Source organism: Bombus huntii, unplaced genomic scaffold, assembly GCF_024542735.1.
Source record: "Bombus huntii isolate Logan2020A unplaced genomic scaffold, iyBomHunt1.1 ctg00000057.1, whole genome shotgun sequence".
NCBI lineage: Eukaryota > Metazoa > Arthropoda > Insecta > Hymenoptera > Apidae > Bombus > Bombus huntii.
Window position 1 is genome coordinate 374,757 of NW_026099318.1, and position 19,977 is coordinate 394,733.

General features: G+C 36.9%; 2 protein-coding genes and 1 pseudogene across 3 annotated transcripts in view; all 3 read left to right on the forward strand.

Moving 5' to 3' along the window:
• Positions 1-19,631, forward strand: part of LOC126875728 (uncharacterized) — a 303,269-nt gene extending 283,638 nt beyond the window's left edge. For both annotated transcript variants that reach the window (XM_050638608.1, XM_050638609.1), the window contains exon 3: positions 17,251-19,631. In XM_050638608.1, the coding sequence (XP_050494565.1) occupies positions 17,746-19,104 (1,359 nt within the window). In that variant the 5' untranslated portion in view covers positions 17,251-17,745 and the 3' untranslated portion in view covers positions 19,105-19,631. The remainder of the gene's footprint in view (positions 1-17,250) is intronic.
• Positions 8,608-10,088, forward strand: LOC126875735 (glutathione S-transferase-like; annotated as a pseudogene).
• On the forward strand, positions 15,809-17,087 carry LOC126875772 (hematopoietic prostaglandin D synthase-like). The gene is made up of 2 exons (XM_050638644.1): positions 15,809-15,974; positions 16,948-17,087. Exons 1-2 carry the CDS (start codon positions 15,809-15,811, stop codon positions 17,085-17,087), a joined length of 306 nt encoding a protein of 101 aa, XP_050494601.1.
• Positions 19,632-19,977: the final 346 nt, after the last annotated feature.

Below are 19,977 nucleotides of genomic sequence, written 5' to 3' on the forward strand. Positions count from 1 at the left end.
AAATTGGCCTCGAATGGACCAGAGATAAGAATTTATCAGACTTGCTCTCGTAAATTTCAAGACGTTGCATCGGATATTCTTGAAAATCTTTGGACAATGGCCTCGATATTTCGCAGCTTCTATCCTCGAAGCGGAAGAACTCGGCGTTAAAAGCGACAGAACTGGAGAAACCCGGTGACCGCGAGCCTTTCACGCTCTCGACAGATTTCTCATCCCTCGTAATCCTCCCGGTGTCACCCAATTTCCACCCTCGTATTGCGATTTGTTGCTTCCAACGAGGCGACACCTTGTCTTGTGATTTCCTTTTTCGTCGCGTGAAACACGACCGAACACTTGTTCAAACACACAATTCATATTTATCTAACTCGACAAAACGCCGTGTCATTGAAACAATAGCATTCTTTGGCTTTTATGTAAATTCCAATAAATTATGATAATGTTCGTGGAGACATTATTGCTACCTATTTTATCTGTCGTGATCCAAATTGATTTGTGGTTACGTATGTATATATATATATATATATATATATATATATATATATATATATATATATATATATATATATATATATATATATGTATTTTCTTTTGTTCTTTCTTTTTAATTTATGTGATCTGAGAATTACATTTCTGAGAGTTCGGTGAAATTCGATGCTTTATTTTTATCAGTAGAATCTTCCTTGTCATTGTCAGAGCGCAGACGTTTACGCGTTTACGGAAAGTTTAAGGATACAAAAATACAGAAAAATGTAGAAAATATGCAAGAATATGTAAAATATCGAAAGTACAGTACTTCTAATAATACTTAGTAGCATGCTTACAAACAAATTTCTTTTGTATTTCTTGAAATTGCGTAAAGATTCGCGGTAATTATCGGATTTTTGTCCTGTTTTATCTGCTTTTTTTATTCGCAACTTATATGAGATATGAATTAATATTCAACGACGTGCGCTCTGTGCCACGAAATGAATTATCTCGCGTTAAGACTGCGGCAATTCTTACGTTTGATATTTCATTTAACGAACAGCCGCGCGTTCCTGAGTTTAAAAACCGCCACTCTGAACTTACGCTGAGAATAATATCAGGAAAAGCGAACGAGAGATGATTAGAAAGAAAATGCGAGGAGCAGTGAGGGGGATATTATTAGAATGCGTATAATATGAAAAAATATATGAAATATCCAAGGTATAGTTTTATTAAACTTACTTTTTATAATGCTTCGTAGGTAAAACAATTTTCTATCCAGATTCCACTTTCTCAATTATATTTTCAAAAATGCTCGATAAGGAGTACAATTTTCTACCCAGGTTGTACCTTTCTAATTATATCTTCCAAAATTCTTGATAGGTGAAACAATATTCCACCGACGATTTACTTTTTTAATTGTATCCCCAAAAATATGGACCTGCTTAACGTTTAGATATTATTATTTTTTTCGTTGTTACTTGATACGGCTAGCAATTAAATAGTGAGAATAAGAAGAATTGGAAGTGCCATTTTCGAAAAAGAATTTTGGTTTTAAATTGGAAATTAAATTTGGTTTGGACATATATGACACAATTTGTATGGACAATGAAGAGTACGAATCTACGAATTTCGAGGTAAAAGTATTGATATATGTATCGATATTTCTGGTCGTTACAATATCTCTAATCAATACAAAGTTCTAACTGAATGTTAGAATGTTAAACGTTAAAATGTGTATCGAATCGTTGTAATTCCAAAGATGTCAATTGATATAATGTAATAATAAAGTATAAAGTATAATAAAGTATAAAGTATAATAAAGTATAAAGTATAATTTCGTCTGTGGTATAATCTTTCTATTCCATTTTGTTACGTCGCACCGCGAGCAATATGGCAACCAGATGTCACCGGATACTCGCAGCGTATCCTCCATAGTTTCAAGTACCTTCCATAAATCTCATAGATTTCCTAGAAAAGGTCCTTCAAACCAAACAAACGTCTGTTTCCGAAGAATTTCTAAAGACTATTGTCTACCCCGACTGGACAAGGGAAAGTTAGTTTTTCTCACGTATGCTGCAACTTTCCTCCCACTAACCACTTTCTCTCGAGGGCGGTTAAGACCCTTCGTTAACCAATTAACAACGAAGCCACTTCCTTCACTCTCCTAACTAAAATCGTCACCAACAAATCCGATGGTCCCGTGCGCTAGACACACCCATCCTTAGCTTTCCTCCGAGACAGCATCGTCTCCCAAGACAGTTCTGATTTCACATCCTTCGAACGGTCAATATCCTTCCACCGGGTAGGACACACCCACAGATCAGTCACTCATTCATCTCGTACATATTCTAAACGCGAGAATTGATTGTAATTTCAAAAAATAAATAAAAAAAAAAAATCTCGTACATACGCACCAGCGTAACTGCCTTCGTTATAAGTTGTTGGAATAAACGGTGAAATATAACTTACTATACTGTGTCATATTCATTTAACCACCTCTTATCTTAACCGAAACAGGGGAACGACTACTTCGCGGCGTCGATTCACCGAATCGTAGCGAGAATTTACGCCTCTCGCTACTGCGACTGCGTCTCTCCGCGAACGGTCGTAACACATTGATCGACAGAAGTACTAAACTCTAATAACATAAATTTATATATTTTCTATTTCCCAGCCACCAGTTTTATAGATTTTTCTATCTTCCGTACTACTTTTATCCCTTTTATTTTTTCTTACATGAGATTATTGTAAATTTAATATCATTTGTTCGCAATATTTGTTATTTATCTTTCCTTGAATTTGAAATTTCGCGCTTCAATGTTATGTGTTTGTTAAGGAAATTCGAGGATTTGGGAATACAAATTATTGACTATATTTCCCACACAACAGTTATACATCTATATTACTCTCCGAAGAACGTCTTGCACGCACGCTGGTCGCCAACCGACTATCCTAGATTCTTCTAACATCTGGCAACAGTCTTTTGTCTCCACTAAGACCTTGACGCCCTCTAACCCTTACACACACACTCTCATGTACAGTGTAAATGTATCACTTCCCTAACACGCCTCCTTACATTTATACTGTACACTTAATTTTATTTACATACTTGTCGAATTAACAAAATATTTAACATTTATCGCTTTATTTATATTTCTCTTATTTTACATTCATCCATGACCTAAACCTTTCAAATTTCTCTCTACACAGTGCCTTCGTAAAAATATCCGCAGTGTTTTCTTCTGTACTTACTTTTATTATGTTTATCTTATTTTCCTTTACGTACTCGTGAACGTAGTGGTAATGAACTTCGATGTGTTTAGAATTTTTTGTAAAAGTTCCGTATTTTGCTATACTCATTACTCCAGAGTTATCCTCATAGATTTTTACAGGGTTATCGTCTACATTTACATCGAAGATTTTCATTAGTTCTCTGATAGTCATTACTTCGCTCACCGCTTCCGATAGAGCAACATACTCTGCATACGTCGAGGCTTTTGTCACACACCTTTGTTTTTTAGACTTCCATCCAATTACATTTCCATACAATCTAATTACATACCCAGAAGTCGATTTCCTATCTATATGATCTCCTGCCCAATCAGCGTCCACATAACAATCTATCGTTTCGCACTTTTCATTTCTTTTATAATGTAGCCCTAAATCTCTAGTCCGGTACAAATATTTCAATATTCGCAAGGCATATTTAAAATGTGTCTCGTTACAACAATCTTGAAATCTACTCAGATAATTCACACTATAACTTATAGCGGGTCTGGTATTTACACCAATATACAGCAATGCGCCAATTAAATTCTTGTATCCAATGTCCTCTCTATTTATCTCAGCTTTTTCAATTTTTAAGTTGGTCTCCATAGGTGTACAGTACAATTTGCTATTATGTAATTTATATTTGTTTGTTAATGATTCTATGTATTTCTTTTGGCTTAATCTCATTTCATTTTTTTTAAATAATCATACTCTATATTTATTCCAAGATATTCTTTTACTTCACCTAAATCTTTCATTTCAAATTTATCAGTTAATAATTTTTTTTACACTTTGTATCTTCCCTTTGTTTTTACTACAAATCAATAAATCGTCTACGTATATTAACAAATAAACAACATTTTCTCCCTCTCCATAAGTATATAGGCACAGCTCTATATTGTTCTTTTTAAAACCTAATCTCGTCACATACTTATCAAAACACTCATACCAGTCCCTCGGACTTTCTTTTAACCCATAAAGCGCTTTCGATAATTTACAAACTCTATTCGTTCCGTCCGTATATCCCTTTGGTTGATTTACATATACCTCCGAGGTTACTTCACCATTTAAAAAGGCAGTTTCTACATCCATTTGCTCAATTATTAATCCATTTTGACAACAATATGATAGCAATATCTTAAAGGTCTGATTACTCGCCACTGGAGAATATATGTCATCGGCTACGTTTCTTTGTTGAAATCCCCTTACCACTAATCTAGCCTTATACCTGTCCTCTGATTTTTTCGTGTAAACCCATTTTACATCTAATATTTCTTTGCCTTTTACCCTTTCTACCAATTTCCAAGTTTTATTCTTATAGAGACATTCTATTTCCTTATCCATAGCCTGTTTCCAAACTTCATTATTTTCGCAACAAATCGCCTCCTCAAATGTACGAGGGATATCTACTTTACAATAATTTGCATGCATCTCGTAAATATTTTCCTTTTCTGGATACCATACTGGAGTTTTCTTAATACGTGTAGATCTCCTAGGAGTGTTTGAGCTTTCAATACTACTATTATTTTCATCTTTCCTACCTTCTAACTCTTCCTTATCCATACCAACCAATGAATAGTTATCTTCGCTATCATTTCTATCTGCCTCTGATGAATTTTCCTCAAAACCGATACATTTAGTGTCTGTCTCTATGACCTCTACATGTCTAGCTATTGTTATTTTCCCACCTAATAAGACTCTGTATCCTACTTCACTATATCCTAATAGAATTCCCATATCTGCCTTCTTGTCCCATTTGGAAACTCTTTTTTGTTCTGGCCTTCTTACAAGAACTTTACTTCCATATAGATGTAGATTTTTAACACTTGGTTTTTTCCCTAAGAATATTTCAAAAGGTGTCTTTCCTTCTATAGTATTCGCTAATATTCGATTTTTCAAGTATGCCGCTGTACAAACTATTTCCGGCCAGTACCTTTTATGTACTTTCGCTTCCGCTAACAAGCAACGCGCCATGTCCATCACTGTTCTATTATACCTTTCCGCTGTCCCGTTTAATTCATGTACGTATGTTGGGCAATTATTTATTCTTATACCTTTATCCCTAGCAAATTTATAAATTCGATTATTTAAATATTCTTTACCATTATCGCATCTTAATATTTTTAACCTCTTGCCCGTTAAATTTTCGGCTTCATTTACGAACTGTACGAAAGAATCAAAGACCTCATCTTTTGATTTTATACAATAGATCCTAGCTATTTTACTATAATCATCGATAAATGAAATGAAATATTTTTCTCCATTGAATCCGGTAGTCTTAAAGGGACCACATACGTCCGTATGAATAATTTCCATTATTTCCCTAGCCTTAGTTCGATTATTTTTGAAAGGTAAGTTATGCATTTTGCTTTCTATACACACCCTACATTTCAAAAGTTCCTTTTCAAATTCATTCGGTATGCCAGTCACTAGCTGCTCTTTACCCAAAATCTCTAAATATTTAAAATTTACGTGTCCTAGCATCCTATGCCATCTTTCCTTTTTACTCATACCACTACGTTCGGCGCTGTTTACTAAGTGCTTCTTCCCTTTCAATATACTTTTTATTCTATATGTCCCATTCTCTTTGAACGCTACAGCTGTAAGTATATTATCCTCATCTATTACTTTCGCAATATTTCGTTTGGAAATAACCGTATTCTTATTGTCTGTTAGTTTACCTAAACTAATCAAATTTGCGGACATTTCTTTCGCGTAAAATACTTTCCTCATATTTATTTTATTTTGTTTTCCGAATGCTTCAAAATAACTTATAACATTCCCAACTTTTGTCGCTTTTATCGGTCTATTATCGCCTAAATATATATTTACCGGTTCTTTTAGGTCGATAGATTTATCGAAATAATTTATATTATTAATTATGTGATCGGTACAACCGCTATCTAATAGCCACACTATTTCGTTCTTACTTATTTCATTCGTCTCACTGCTGTTTGCTGCGTGCGCCGTTGCTGTCCATATGCCTGCTCTTGAGTTTCCATGCTCGCCCGTGCCGGTTCTTGATTGACGATGAAAGTTTCCACGTCCTCTGCTCGTATTGCCTTTGTTCTCTCTTCCTCTGTTTCGACCACGTGTTGGCCCATGCCAATAGCCGTTACTGCTTCCCGCTTGGACGCCATTTTGACACTCTCTCGCAAAGTGTCCTAATCTTCCACATCTGAAGCATCCTTCCTTTTTTGCAGAAAAGGCGTTGGTTTGCCTTTCTCCTCGATTGGATTTATTTTTCTTCTCTGCTATCTCTATTTTATTTTTTACATACGCTACCGTTTGATCCTCTTCTTTCAATGCGTCTATTATGTCCGCCATGTAGCTGTATTCTTCGGGTAACGTATTCAGCATGTAATTCAGCTTTTCCCTCTCACTTACTTGTGCGCCCGCACTTTTTAATTCATTTATTAATTTTTCGAAATCGTTAAAGAATGATGCTGAATCACTGTAGTTCTCCAGTCTTATGTTTTCCAATCTCCTTCTGCATACGATCTGCAGTGCCGTCGACTCTTTCAAGTACATTTCATCGAACCTTTTTATTATATCATACGCCGTTTTTCCTTCCCTAACATACTCCAATTGTCTGTTCGATATTGCACTATAAATTATATTTATCGCCTTCAAGTCCTTTTTGTCCCAGTCTTCATCGTCTCTTTCGTTCTTCATTCTAGTTGTAACAACCTCGCATTCATATATTTGAGAAACATCGTGATTCTTTGCTTCCACATTCCATAATCCTCACCATCGAATATAGGTATCATGATTTCCGATCTCTCCATTTTAATTGATTCTTCTTTTTTTCTTTTCTTACTCAAGCGTTCCTACGTGCTCGAAGTATATTTTTTCCTCTGAAAGTTTTTTTTCTTCTTTACTGAAAACTCACTCGCAAGATCGTAACCACGCACTAAATATCTTGCAAAACTAGTAACAACGCTCTGCTACCATGTTAAGGAAATTCGAGGATTTGGGAATACAAATTATTGACTATATTTCCCACACAACAGTTATACATCTATATTACTCTCTGAAGAACGTCTTGCACGCACGCTGGTCGCCAACCGACTATCCTAGATTCTTCTAACATCTGGCAACAGTCTTTTGTCTCCACTAAGACCTTGACGCCCTCTAACCCTTACACACACACTCTCATGTACAGTGTAAATGTATCACTTCCCTAACAGTGTTGTTCGACGTTTTATCGAACGATGTTTATCGAACTAGTTTATGAATACATACATAATCATTAAAGAATCTATAAACCTTACTAGTTTGTTTTTACTAAGTTTTGTTACAGAAAACATGTTCTCATAAATTTTCAACTTTAATTTATGGAAATTTATTAACCTTAAACTATAAAATCATTCAATGAGTCTTTCCGGATGTTTTTATGTAGTCATAATTTCACATAACAGCACAGCTCCACCAATAGGATAAGAGTTACGTGGAAGCAACAGGGGGGAAGAAGAACATATACTGATCTAAAGGTTATTTTTGTCTCATTCAAGTTTCTGTTAACCGGCTTGGAAATTTCCTGTGCTTGTTTCGACTTTGAAGTCTTAAAAAAAAAAATTGTAAGTAAATAGTATATATATAGTATATATATCCCGAGTCAATGTTTCTCTTTATAAATAATAAACCGTTTAAAAACTATATTTTGTATGTTTTTTCCTTATTCATAATTAAATAATAAATATGAAATACTTCTACAGAAAGCCGACATCCTTCAATTAACCGAACAGCAGATGATTTAAAAATTAGTAGTTGAAAGAAATAAATGTTATTACATGTTCATAATTGATCGATAAATTTAAGTATGCAATTAGAAAATGTTTCTTAAGTTTGGAAGAATATATAATCATGCTGAATGTTTTGTAGTTACGAAAGTTGTATACAAACATACATTGTACATACGACTAGTAATGGTACTAAATTACTGTTAGAGGGTCTTGGGTGTATAGAACCATATGGTTAAATTAATACTAGTGATAACGAATCGCGCGAATGTAATTAATATTTTGAAATGCGTTGTTTGCATTAATTGATAGTTTTCTTATAAACTTTTTTATAAACAATTTCATTGCTATAGAAAAAAGATAAATGCCGGTAATATGTCTATCCTACTTAAATAGAAAGTGCAATATTTTGTTATAATATTTGGCGCAAGTTTATACATTATTACATCCAGAAATAATATTCTTTTTATATCTAAGCTATATTAAAATATAAAGATACAAATAGCTATGCGTGTAGTTAGTAGTTGATGCTTTTTACTTAAATTGTCTTATACTTCATAATTTGTAATAATATAATTCTTGTCATCAATGATTCTTTGTTTTTACTTTGTATATATTATACTTCCAGGAAGATGCCGCTCTATAAATTGACTTACTTCCCAGTTACGGTATTGGCAGAACCAATCCGTTCTTCTTCAGCTATGCTAGTATTCCATTTGAAGATGAACGTATCAAAAAGGACGTCTGGCCAGAAATAAAGCCCTGTAAGCTTAAAATTTAAAGAAATTCTGTTTCTTAAATCTCATCTTTCCTAATTTAACTAAAGTAGCTAAATAAAGTAGAACACAATTATGCAGAGTATAACAGAGATTATTGTTTACTCTCCATTGCTCTATAAGATATGTGGGAGAACAATAGGTATTGTTAAGGAGACAATGCCCTTTGTTTGCTGATAAATTATCAATAAATTAAATTATATCTTTCCAAAACAGATAACAGGAAGCTAGATATTTAAGAAGCATCATAATCTGTTTGTTCGATAGAATCTTTGATTCTATTAGTTGTATGTTTTTAGTGACTCCTTATGGCCAGCTTCCTATGCTCGTAGCTGATAGAAGGAAGGTTGCTCAGTCTACAGCTATTTGCCGTTACTTGGCCAAACAATATGACTTAGCTGGAAAGACTGACTGGGCAAATCTTCATATTGATGCCACTGTTGATACTATTCATGATATTCGTCATAGTGAGTATCCAGTGCTGTTTTGCATAAATCTTATGAGAATCTTGATAACAGATAGTACATATCTGTTCAGGTATTTATTAGTTGAAATCCGATTTAATATTTGATTTAATCGAACGATACACGTATGTCAACAATACAAGACAAAGGATTAAAAAGGATTGTAATTCTATCTTCAGTATCATTTAAATTTCGCACAACACTGTATTCAAATTAGTATAACATTAGCGAATTGTATTTAACTGAAAACAAATTTTCAGAAATTGCCGCCTTCCACTATGAGGAGGACGAGAAGGTCAAAGCAAAACGCAAGGCTGCTGAAGAGACGCTGACGTTCATTTTAGAACGTTTGGACCAGCAAGTGAAGGAAAATGACGGCTACTTCTACGATGGTACTCTCTCTTGGGCTGATTTAACATTCGTTGCTCTGCTCGATTATTTGAACTTTATGTACAAGTTTGATCTGATCGAGAATTACGAGAATCTGAAACTGCTGGAGAAAAAGGTCCTCCTTCTGCCCAAGATCAAAAACTGGATTGAGAGACGCCCAGTTAGCGAATTCTAAACTTCACGATTGCTTATGGTTTTATAAGCGTTTAAAGATTGCGGTCTTAGTGTGTTGAGAGAATGAAGAACGAATCGTGTTGATGGAAGTTTGTATGGAATATACTGATTGCTTTTAACATTCATTAGTTCCAGTTATTACCGATATTTTTGTCATTTAGTCAGGGTTTTCCCTTTAGATTACGTTGTGATAGAGAACTATTATTTGTGTATTCCTACAGAACATACGAACTATATAAACTGTTGACACGATGTTGTGCTTTTGTATTATAGAGATAATAATAAAACCATCAAACAATCATTAATTATGTTTTTTATTATATTCATTAAGAATTGAAGATTACCTCCTTGGTGATCTTGATAATATCGTATTTTACAAATGTTGAACAAAAAAAATGTATGGTTATTTTATTTAATACATTATGAGGGTTGCTTTAAAAAAAATACGAGTTACATATTTCTTTGAAAAAAGCATGATTTTTATCGATACAATAATGTTCTTCTGTTATCGCTTTAAAGTTGAGTACTTCGTTGAATACACGAGAGAACTCGCCTACAGCAAACAAGATACGACCGTGTGTAAAGTAATTAATCTGTTTGCTCGTTGCTAGCTACACATAAGGCTTGCGTAAAAAAAAATATGCATTTCAGTTCAGGCGGAGAATTATGTAGGAAGTCATTTTGTCGATCAATAACTTAGTTAATAAAAGATCAAATTTTCATGTACATAAATGTAAGTAACGTTCAAGTATTAATCATTACATACAATTTTTGTATAATTCGATATCTTGGTCACTTACATCTTACAAATGATATATAGATAATATTTATGAGATACATTGGAGCTATCTTTTAGTTAACGCCATTTTTTCTTGTTTTCTCTGTACTTTTACTATTCTTCCAAAAATATCAAAGGATCGATGACTTCAAATTAAACTAGAATTGCTTCGGTATATTGTCAATCAATGGCTATTTGTATGCACATCTATATCAAAGGAAAACCGATTGCAAAATTAATTACCCTTGCAACTCCGCAATCTGAAACTATGTGTGATCGACCTTGAAGATGACAAATCTCAATGTTTGAAGTAGTACAAAAGGATGATAATTTAATTTCGCTTTATCAAACTGTACAAAATTTGTATACACATACAGAAAAAAAACGGAGTTCAAACATTAATCAACATGAATTATCGGTTATTATTGCTGAGTAATTATTAGGATTAGAGCTTTGGAGTATCGATCGTATCGAGTTTTAACTATCGGTTTCCGCAATTTATTGTTTTTCTAAATTATGTCTGAATGGTATCAGTTTTTGAATATTTTATAGTTTACACTCCAACATACTGACGTAAGCTATCGAAAATAATTGTAAATTATGCAATATCATTTTTTTTATATTTCATAATCTAAATTTCAATCTATTTTTTGTATTTAACATCCCTTTTTTATTGTTCGTGTTCCGTCTTGTACGTTCTTCAAAAAATCTTAATTTTTTTTCAAATAAAATCTTGTGTGAATTTACAAAAAATACGATTCTTCGTTTAATTTTTTCCCTTATTGTCTTTACATATTTGGAGATTAAACGCGTTATAAGTACGTTTTTTTTAACATGATTACGTAGAATTCTTATTCTGAATAAATTATTTGTTTCCGCTTCATAACTGTTTCTAAATTACAGTGCATTTAATCTTGAAATGCACAGTAACATTTTATAATTTTTACGTTCTAAGGAATTTTCAGGATCGGTTAAAAATTAAATTACAGTAATGGTAATACTCAATATTAATGTCAGACGTGGATACTTCACTGTTTTGTATAATAATTTGTTATCTTGGCATCGATCAAGGTATCTAATATACAAAGCGTACAGATTAATAAGAATTTTAATTAATCCTTCTTCTATAGTATTCACCGTTCTTTTCGAGCTCGTACCATTTCAAATAGACTTTCGAATAGATTTCAAAGATTTGTCTGTTCAAATAAAACGCGATCTTTTTTATTTCCCTATCAGTCGTCCCGTTACTGTTCCGTTGTTTCCAACAGATTGCAGATTCGTTTAAAAAACATTTGTAACGAAAAACAAACCCACTCGCAGAAATGTTATTCAATATCGCATTTATAATTTTCATAGACATCCTCCTCTCATTGCTATCATTGTAAACAGATTGAAACTTCGTTTGCAAACACTCGCGATTAAAAAAAAAGAAGAAGAATTAATCTTAAACAATTTTATCTTGTGTTCCATTTATAATTTTCATAATTGTCTTCCCGACGTTGTATCATTTTAAATGGCTTTTTTCTATCCATCTATGTTGCAGCGAGATCAACGGTCCTAATTAGTAAATTGCACGATGGGTTCATACAAATTCACTTTTTATGAACGCGATGAAACGAAATGAAACCTAAGTAGAGATTTGTTTTCTCATCAAGTGTAACGAGTTTTATACTTTGGATAGATTGCCTCGTTGTGAGAAGGTCTTAATCGTTTATAATTGCGATTAAGTAATTGCAATAAGTCATATTTTTAAGAAACGTTCTTACATGCTGTCACACACTCTAATTAGAAAAGGATCATGAAACATTCGGTTTATGATATTATTTGTTTGTAAATCTTCCTGCTTCCGGAAACTTTTTTAAATATGAAAATATTTATATACAAAATTAAATATTTTTTTCAATATCAACACTTCTTGCGTTTATGTTGTCCTAGTCAGAATTATATTATTTCGTGTATCCTGTTGCTTTTTATATGATAGTCCTCCCGTTGGCCGCGGATTCGTTATCAAGCCTGAGGCCCTCGTCACTAGTGTCACTATCGACAATAAAGGTACCCCACCCGCGACCGGACGATGGAGAACTCCAACACGGAATCGCAATCTCCCGCGAGCCCTGCCCGGGAGGGCGCCTCGAGCTCGGACTCGGAATGTGACTCGAGCTCGGATTCGGATTCAGACTCGACATCAGAAGTGGCATCCGAACACACGTTGTCGGCACGGGATCGTAGGAGTATCGTGCGCGCACTAAAGCGGTCGCTAGGGAAGAAGAAGAGGAAGAAGAAGAAGAAGAAGAAGAAGAAAGGACACCGGGCAACCTGGGTATCGCTACCGCGCTTCAACTCCGAAGCCGCGGACGCAGATCCAGCCGCCTGTGCACAGCCGTCGGCCTGCTCATGAGGGACCACCGCCTGAAAAACAGCGCACTGTATTCTGCCCTAAACCGTGCCCTAGAGGGTCCGGCAGCGTATTGGCTTACGCAGATAATGAACGGCGACGAGCTCACCTGGCCAGATTTTAAGGAACAATTCGCCGCGCACTTCGGTGGCCAAGAAGTAGCAGCCGCGTCGCTAATCAAGGTAGCCGAGGAACTACCGCGGGACGGCGAAACACCAGGAGCGTACGGAAATCGTATCATCACCCTCCTGGGGTCGAAGTGGCGAAATTCAACCAGGGAAGAGGTACTCGCCGCCACCGCCCTCCATCTGCTGGGCTCGCGCGATGAACGTTTTAAGCGACTAGCGCTCACGAGTGACATCACGTCGGTGAAACAATTCCAAAGAGAAATGAAGCCCTTCCTATACACGAAGTGGCCAACGCCCCCGTCGTGTAGGTCATTAGCGAGCTTCGGAAACAAACGAGGCAGGTCACCCGCCCCCCTGGACCAGGTGTGGCCACTGCGGTATTTACGGACATCCGACATTCGAATGCCGCAAGAGGGCGAAGTGGGAACCGAAGAAGGACCCCCGACGCCCGGAGGAAAGCCGACCGGCTGCACCACCAAAAGCGTTGTGCTTTCACTGCCACATGCCGGGACACATCGCGTCTCGCTGTCCATCGCGGCGAGAAGAAAAACATTGCCCCGAGGACGAGCGCCGGGTCGATGCCTACGTGGTGGAAGCCCCGACGGGTAGACCAAGCCAGCAGGCCACACACGATGACGTGTAAGTGTCAGGATGGCCGAGTCGGAGACGAAAGGACGCCGGGGCCCCTCTGGAACTTCAGGACAACACCCTAACCTTGCAACCTAGAGCCCAATATAGCCATAACGAAACAATCGCAAGTATCCAAACCGATAGCAATCGTACGTCGATCGGAGGATCGTGTGTACTGAGACACTCGACCGGAGTCTTGTTTCGGTGGCGTCGTTGGGATGACGAGCAGTCTTGCTAGAGAGCTGATCGGTGAAGGAAGTCGAGTGCCTTACGAGCAGGGAGTGGTGCACGTGTGAGTTAGAGCAAGGGAACCTGTCCTCCCGTTGGTCACGGATTCGTTATCAAGCCTGAGGCCCTCGTCACTAGTGTAACTATCGACAATAAAGGTACCCCACGCGCGACCGGACGATGGAGAACTTCAACGCAGAACCGCTACCTCCCGCGAGCCCTCCCCGGGAGGGCGCCTCGAGCTCGGACTCGGAGATTCAGACTCGACATTTATATTATTATATATATTATATATACTATTATATCTATATAATATATGTATTTATATCTATAAATATACGTATAAATATGTCTATTTAAAAAAATAAAGTTGACCTTCATATATCGCCAATAATATCGCGTGCGTAAAAAGAAACTAATTACATTTAATTCTTTTTTTACATTTATTTATTTTTTATTATTATTTTTTTCACAACTAATTACATTTAATTATTACATTTACATACATTTAACTATTATTACATACATTTACATACATTTAATTATTATTTTTTTCATAATTATATCTCGTTTGAAATATTTTTCCACATAATTAATTGTTTCAAAAACACATATTCCAGCCTTCTAAATGATTTATTTTGCGTATTATACGAATTATTCCATCTATAAATAAATTGTTCTCTCTACACACAAACACGCACACAGTCTGTTAATTACACGAGTTAATTGTAACATTTTTCTCGATAAGTTGACAGAGCAAGGAAAATGAGCGACGAACCTACCTACAAACTAATCTACTTCAATGCCCGTGGTAGTGCCGAACATATACGGTACATATTTGCATATATTGGCATCGAGTATACCGACGAGAGGATCCCCCTACAACTCTGGCCTGAATACAAGGATTGTAAGCGTGAAGAATCGATTTTTACTTTCATCGTTCAACTCTCAGATATCTACCATTTACTCAAACTTTTCTGTATATAAAACTTTCGTTTCACGTGCAGGCTAAACTTACTTAAAGTAAAATTTCATACGGAATAAAGTCGAACTTTTCATTAAGTTTTGCTTCCGTAATATCGTGTTTATCGAATACCAACTTAATTCACTTACGATTCTCGAATTTTTGTGTTGCTATCTTTATTGTTTTCAATGAATCGAAGCATTTCGAATATTTTGAGAAAACCGTAAATAGGTGACTTAAAATAGGAATACAAAAATACTTCTACGTTTCTCGTTAAATTAAAAACTTTTTAGGACTTGTCGGAAAAAAAGGATAAAAAATTGAAATCAGTTCGGAAATGAACAAGAACATAGCTAAAAAGTCGAAAGAACAAAGCAGACATAAAATTCGATCTTCTGTTGCGACATTTCTATCGTAAATGGTATAATAAAAGTTTTACGCAGCATAGTCTTCGATATAATCTTATATGTCGCTTGCAAATGGAGAAACCAAAAATCAACGTAAGTCTGTAAATCAATCCTGTCGGTGTAAAACACAAAATTACGTTCGCAAGAGACATTCGATTTATATTCCTTGCATTTCAATTTTCATTACAAGAACCGTGTACATTTTCTAATATTTTTTCCGTGTCTGGTATTATCTTTTATCCTTGATTTTAAAGACTTTAGGTTCTTCCCAACAGTCAAAAACACGCGATACCCTGTCCATCGTAATCGTAAGAAAAGAAAAAAAGGAGAAAGAAGATATTTCTGTATTTCTTTACTAGGCCATGTTGATTAAAACCGAAATGATTTCGATTCATCTATTCACAAGAACGCAACGGCCTCGGAAGCTGTGTTGTGATTTCCTATCGATCGTTTCCCTCTACACAGTGTTCATATGAGCCATGTTTGTTCTTAGCAATGCCTTATAAAAAGCTGCCTGTGCTGGAGGTAGACGGGAAACCGGTAGCGCAGGCTGACGCTGTGGCGCGATACTTGGCGAGGAAGTACGATCTAATGGGAAGGAACGAAAGGGATGCGTTGATATGCGACGTGCTCGTCGATACTCTTGAAGATTTGGAGCAAGGTGAGTAACTGATGAGATGACTTTGCATTTGTCTCACCACAGAGACAGACGTTCAAGAATTCATTGTGAAAAAACGAGTACAAACAAGATACGTATGTCTTTCCGTTAAGCGAATGTTACAGTTTGTTTGCAAAAGTCAGTTTTTAGATTATAGAATCGTAGATAGAATTTAGAGGATAGAAACTTTTAGTAGTCACTTTTAGTTTAGTAAAGTCTTATCGACAATAAGCAGACTACGTTATGATACAACGATTCCAACTGAAGATTTCTATCGACATCACGAATTCGATGGCTTCCAAATTTTCTTCTCTGCAATCTCAGACGCTCAACTCGAAAGAATCTTTTAGATCCCCCGACAAACACTCGACTCAGGTTATCTATTATCGTAATCTTCCTACGGGATTTTTTTTATCTGCGTTGCGTTAAAGAATAACGGGATAACATCACGTTTCTCTCAACGCCTTTCAACGTTCTACAACTTTTATTCTTTGCAAATCCCTGTCTCTATATGATAAACGCTGGTTATCCGCGGAATTTACGATTTCAATTTCTTTAACGAGATATTTATCATATTACACAATTCCTGTAAATGTATTTGTAATTATATCGCCGAAGAATTGTATTTAATTAAGCTATGAAGTTGTGGAATCGTGAGAAGGATTATTTTTATAGAACTGTCTAATTTCCATTCGACATTGATTCAGGATACACATTACTCTTTTTTACATAATACCAGTTTTGTCATTTTTAATTAACAAATACCTCCAAAGGTTGAAGTTTCTAAAATTATCCATTAAATTCTGACAATAAAATAAAAATCCAAATTCTTCCTAAAAAGCTAGTGATCTTTAGTTAAGAGTTCGATTTTTCACATTTTTCAAGGTAAATTAAAAAAATTGTTTAACAGAGGAGGTACAAAATAAATGTATACAAACCTTTTTTCAGACGACATGGGCGGACTTCGTGTTTGCAGCGGCCCTTGAAAATTTCGAGTATATATTTGGGGCATCAGCTTTGGATAAATATCCAGCTCTTCGAGCATTGAAGAGAAGGATTCATAGAATACCGGCTATTTCTGATTGGCTGATTAGGCGCCCATACACAAACAGCTAAAAAGCTAAAAACGTGTGGAAAAAAGATGACCAGTACACCACTACATATATGTAGTATCGTGGACGAAAGGTCTAAGAAATATCGGGCGAACTATGAACAATGTCGCGAGAGCCGAGGCGCCGTCGAGCCCATCAATGTGTCATCGGTCTTTTCAAGTGCATAGTTTCGTGGAAAAGACCTACGTGACCCTGGCTACGAGCGTCTGCAGAACACGTGTGCGGTGGGCCTAGGAAAAAGGCAATAGAATGCGACAGCGGCCAGAGTGTGAGTCGAGAAACAGAGTGTGAGTCGAGGAGCCGAGTGCGAGTTGAGCGAAGACAGAGTTTGCGAGTGGCGTTGCCGAGAGAGTATTGATTGCGTTTTGGTAAAAGTCGAGTCGCTATCTAGTTATTTAGTTGCGCTGTTTTCTGTACGTTTGGCGTGAATAGTTCAGGTTGAACAACAATCGTCATTTTCTGTCTGATTAACATCTCTATTGTCCACTCCTTGTAAATACATTATATCACGATATTACATATTTTTGGGGGCTAGTCCGGGATTGGACAAGACAGAAAACGAAACGGTTTAACAGAGCTATTCGAGCTAGTTGTGAATTTACCGGTACGCGGTGCGGTAAAAGACGATATCGTTGACTGTTTAAGTTTGTGTAGTGTGAAAAATGGCAAACGTTGGGGACGAACGATTGTCGGGTGAAGAGGGTTCGACGCTGGAGGAGCTGAGGAGTAAGCTCGCGCGAATGAACCTCCCTATATCGGGTGCGAGGTCAGTGCTGATTGCAAGGCTGAATCGGGCGTGTAGGGCTGGACAATCGTATCCTAAGGGATCGACGGGCGGTGAAGAGCTAATCGGTCAACGAGATTTAGGAAACGTACAGAGAGCTGAGCGTGATTGTAACGAAGATGAAGATGTTGAGAAAATGAATACGAAGGAGTTGAAGGAGCGCCTCGCTAGTTTGGGTTTGAAAACGACGGGAAGAAAAGTAGAATTACGCGCACGGCTACAAGCGGCCATGGATGGTAACGACATATCGTCGGAAGAAGAAAGCGACGACGAAAGTGAGGATGAAGATGACAAGAAAAACGCAAGAGGATACAAGAGAGATACGCGAAGGGTGTATCAGGACCGTGATGAATATTGTCGAAGGGCATGTGTTGGTTCGACACTGAGTTTTAGAGACGTCGAAGATGCATTAGAGTCGTTTAGTGGCGACAAAGGTGAAAATGTCGAACGATGGTTCGAGTCGTTCGAGGAAGTCGCTGATACGTGCATGTGGTCGGATGGGCAGAAGGCAGTCTACGCCAGGAAGCTGCTGAAGGGATCAGCGAAAATATTTGCGAGCTTCGAGTGTCATGCCAGGACTTGGCATGAGTTGAAGAGGGGGCTAGTGAAAGAATTTTCGAGGAAAGTCAACAGTAGGCAAGTACATCAGAAACTTGAAGAAACAAAAAAGGAGAGTGATGAAGCATGTTTGGCTTACATGTACCGCATGCTCGAAATAGCCAGCCATGTGGACAAAGAGGAGGAAGCAAAGGTGGAATACATAGTGGATGGAATAATAGACGACGAGAACAATAAGGCTATATTGTACGGCGCTACGTCAATCAAAGAGTTGAGGAAGAGGTTAGTGATGTACGAAGAGCAGAAGAGTCGCAGAGCAAAGTCGATTGTGAAGCCGGCTAAAACCCAGAAGAACGGGAAGCCCAGTCAATCTGTAGATGCAATGAAGAAAAGAAGATGCTTCATTTGCGGTAGTGAGGATTATCTAAGTGTTAAGTGTCCGGAGAGGGGAGAAGGTGTTAGGTGTTCCGAGTGCAGCGGATTTGGACATATTGCAGCGAGGTGTACGGCACGACCGAAAGAGATTTGCGTAGTGTCAAGATCCGAAAAGGGGAAGTATGTGAAGGAAGTAATCGCAGGAATTAAGCTTCTATTCTCTGAAATTACTCTCAAATCTCAGAGTCAACCCTTCAAATTCTCCACACTGGATCTTCGATTCTTAATATTTGTAATATCGTAGAATAGCTTTGATTGGAGATCGGCTGAAATTAGAAAACACCGTGTACGTCGTCTTTCGTGGTTTGTTTACATCCAAGAGCGCCTAGTAACAGTGACGCGAGAAAAGATAAGCAGCGTCAAAACAGAAGTACGGTTCCACATTTCAAGGAGTGGCAATCGAGAGGCCAGAGTATGTGAGCCGAAAAGTGTGCGTGTGTGTGTGTGTGAGAGGACGAGAGCAAGAGCGAGCACGACCGAGCAGGAGTGTATTGGCGAAGATCAGAGCTAATTGAGTCGTCGAAGAGTAGAGTCGTTAGAGGTTTCGAGTCGTCGAAGAGTAGAGTCGTGAGAATTGATAGAGTTGTTAGAGAGAGAGAGAGAGTGTGTGTGTTAGATTCGTTGTGACGAGAGTGATCAAATAACTGTAAAGTTATTTGATATAGATACGAGTATTGCATTTAGTTTCCGTTAAATAAATATCGTTCTCTGTCCAATTTATATTTGTATATTCAATTTAATATTAATAAATTGTAAGTAATCGGAAAAAAATTTCTATCCTTATTTTCCGATATTACATATTTGAAGCATAAATTAAAAATCGACACATTGACTACTTCAAAGAAATTAGCCCGAACGAGACATAACTCGTTTATCGTGGTTTTCGCGCGAAGTAAATATGCGGTTTCTCAATCGTTGTGAGATTCCAACGACGTTAATTCTGTCGAAACGGCGACGCGCGACGACGATCGCACATTCTGTTGCTAGCGAGTGCTTGCAAATCGCGACGATATCGAGCGTAAAGACTAAGCGCAAAAATGGAGGACACTCGGCGGGGAATTGGAAATGCTCGATGACGAAAGGTATTTCAAGGTCTAATTACATCCACATCCAATTG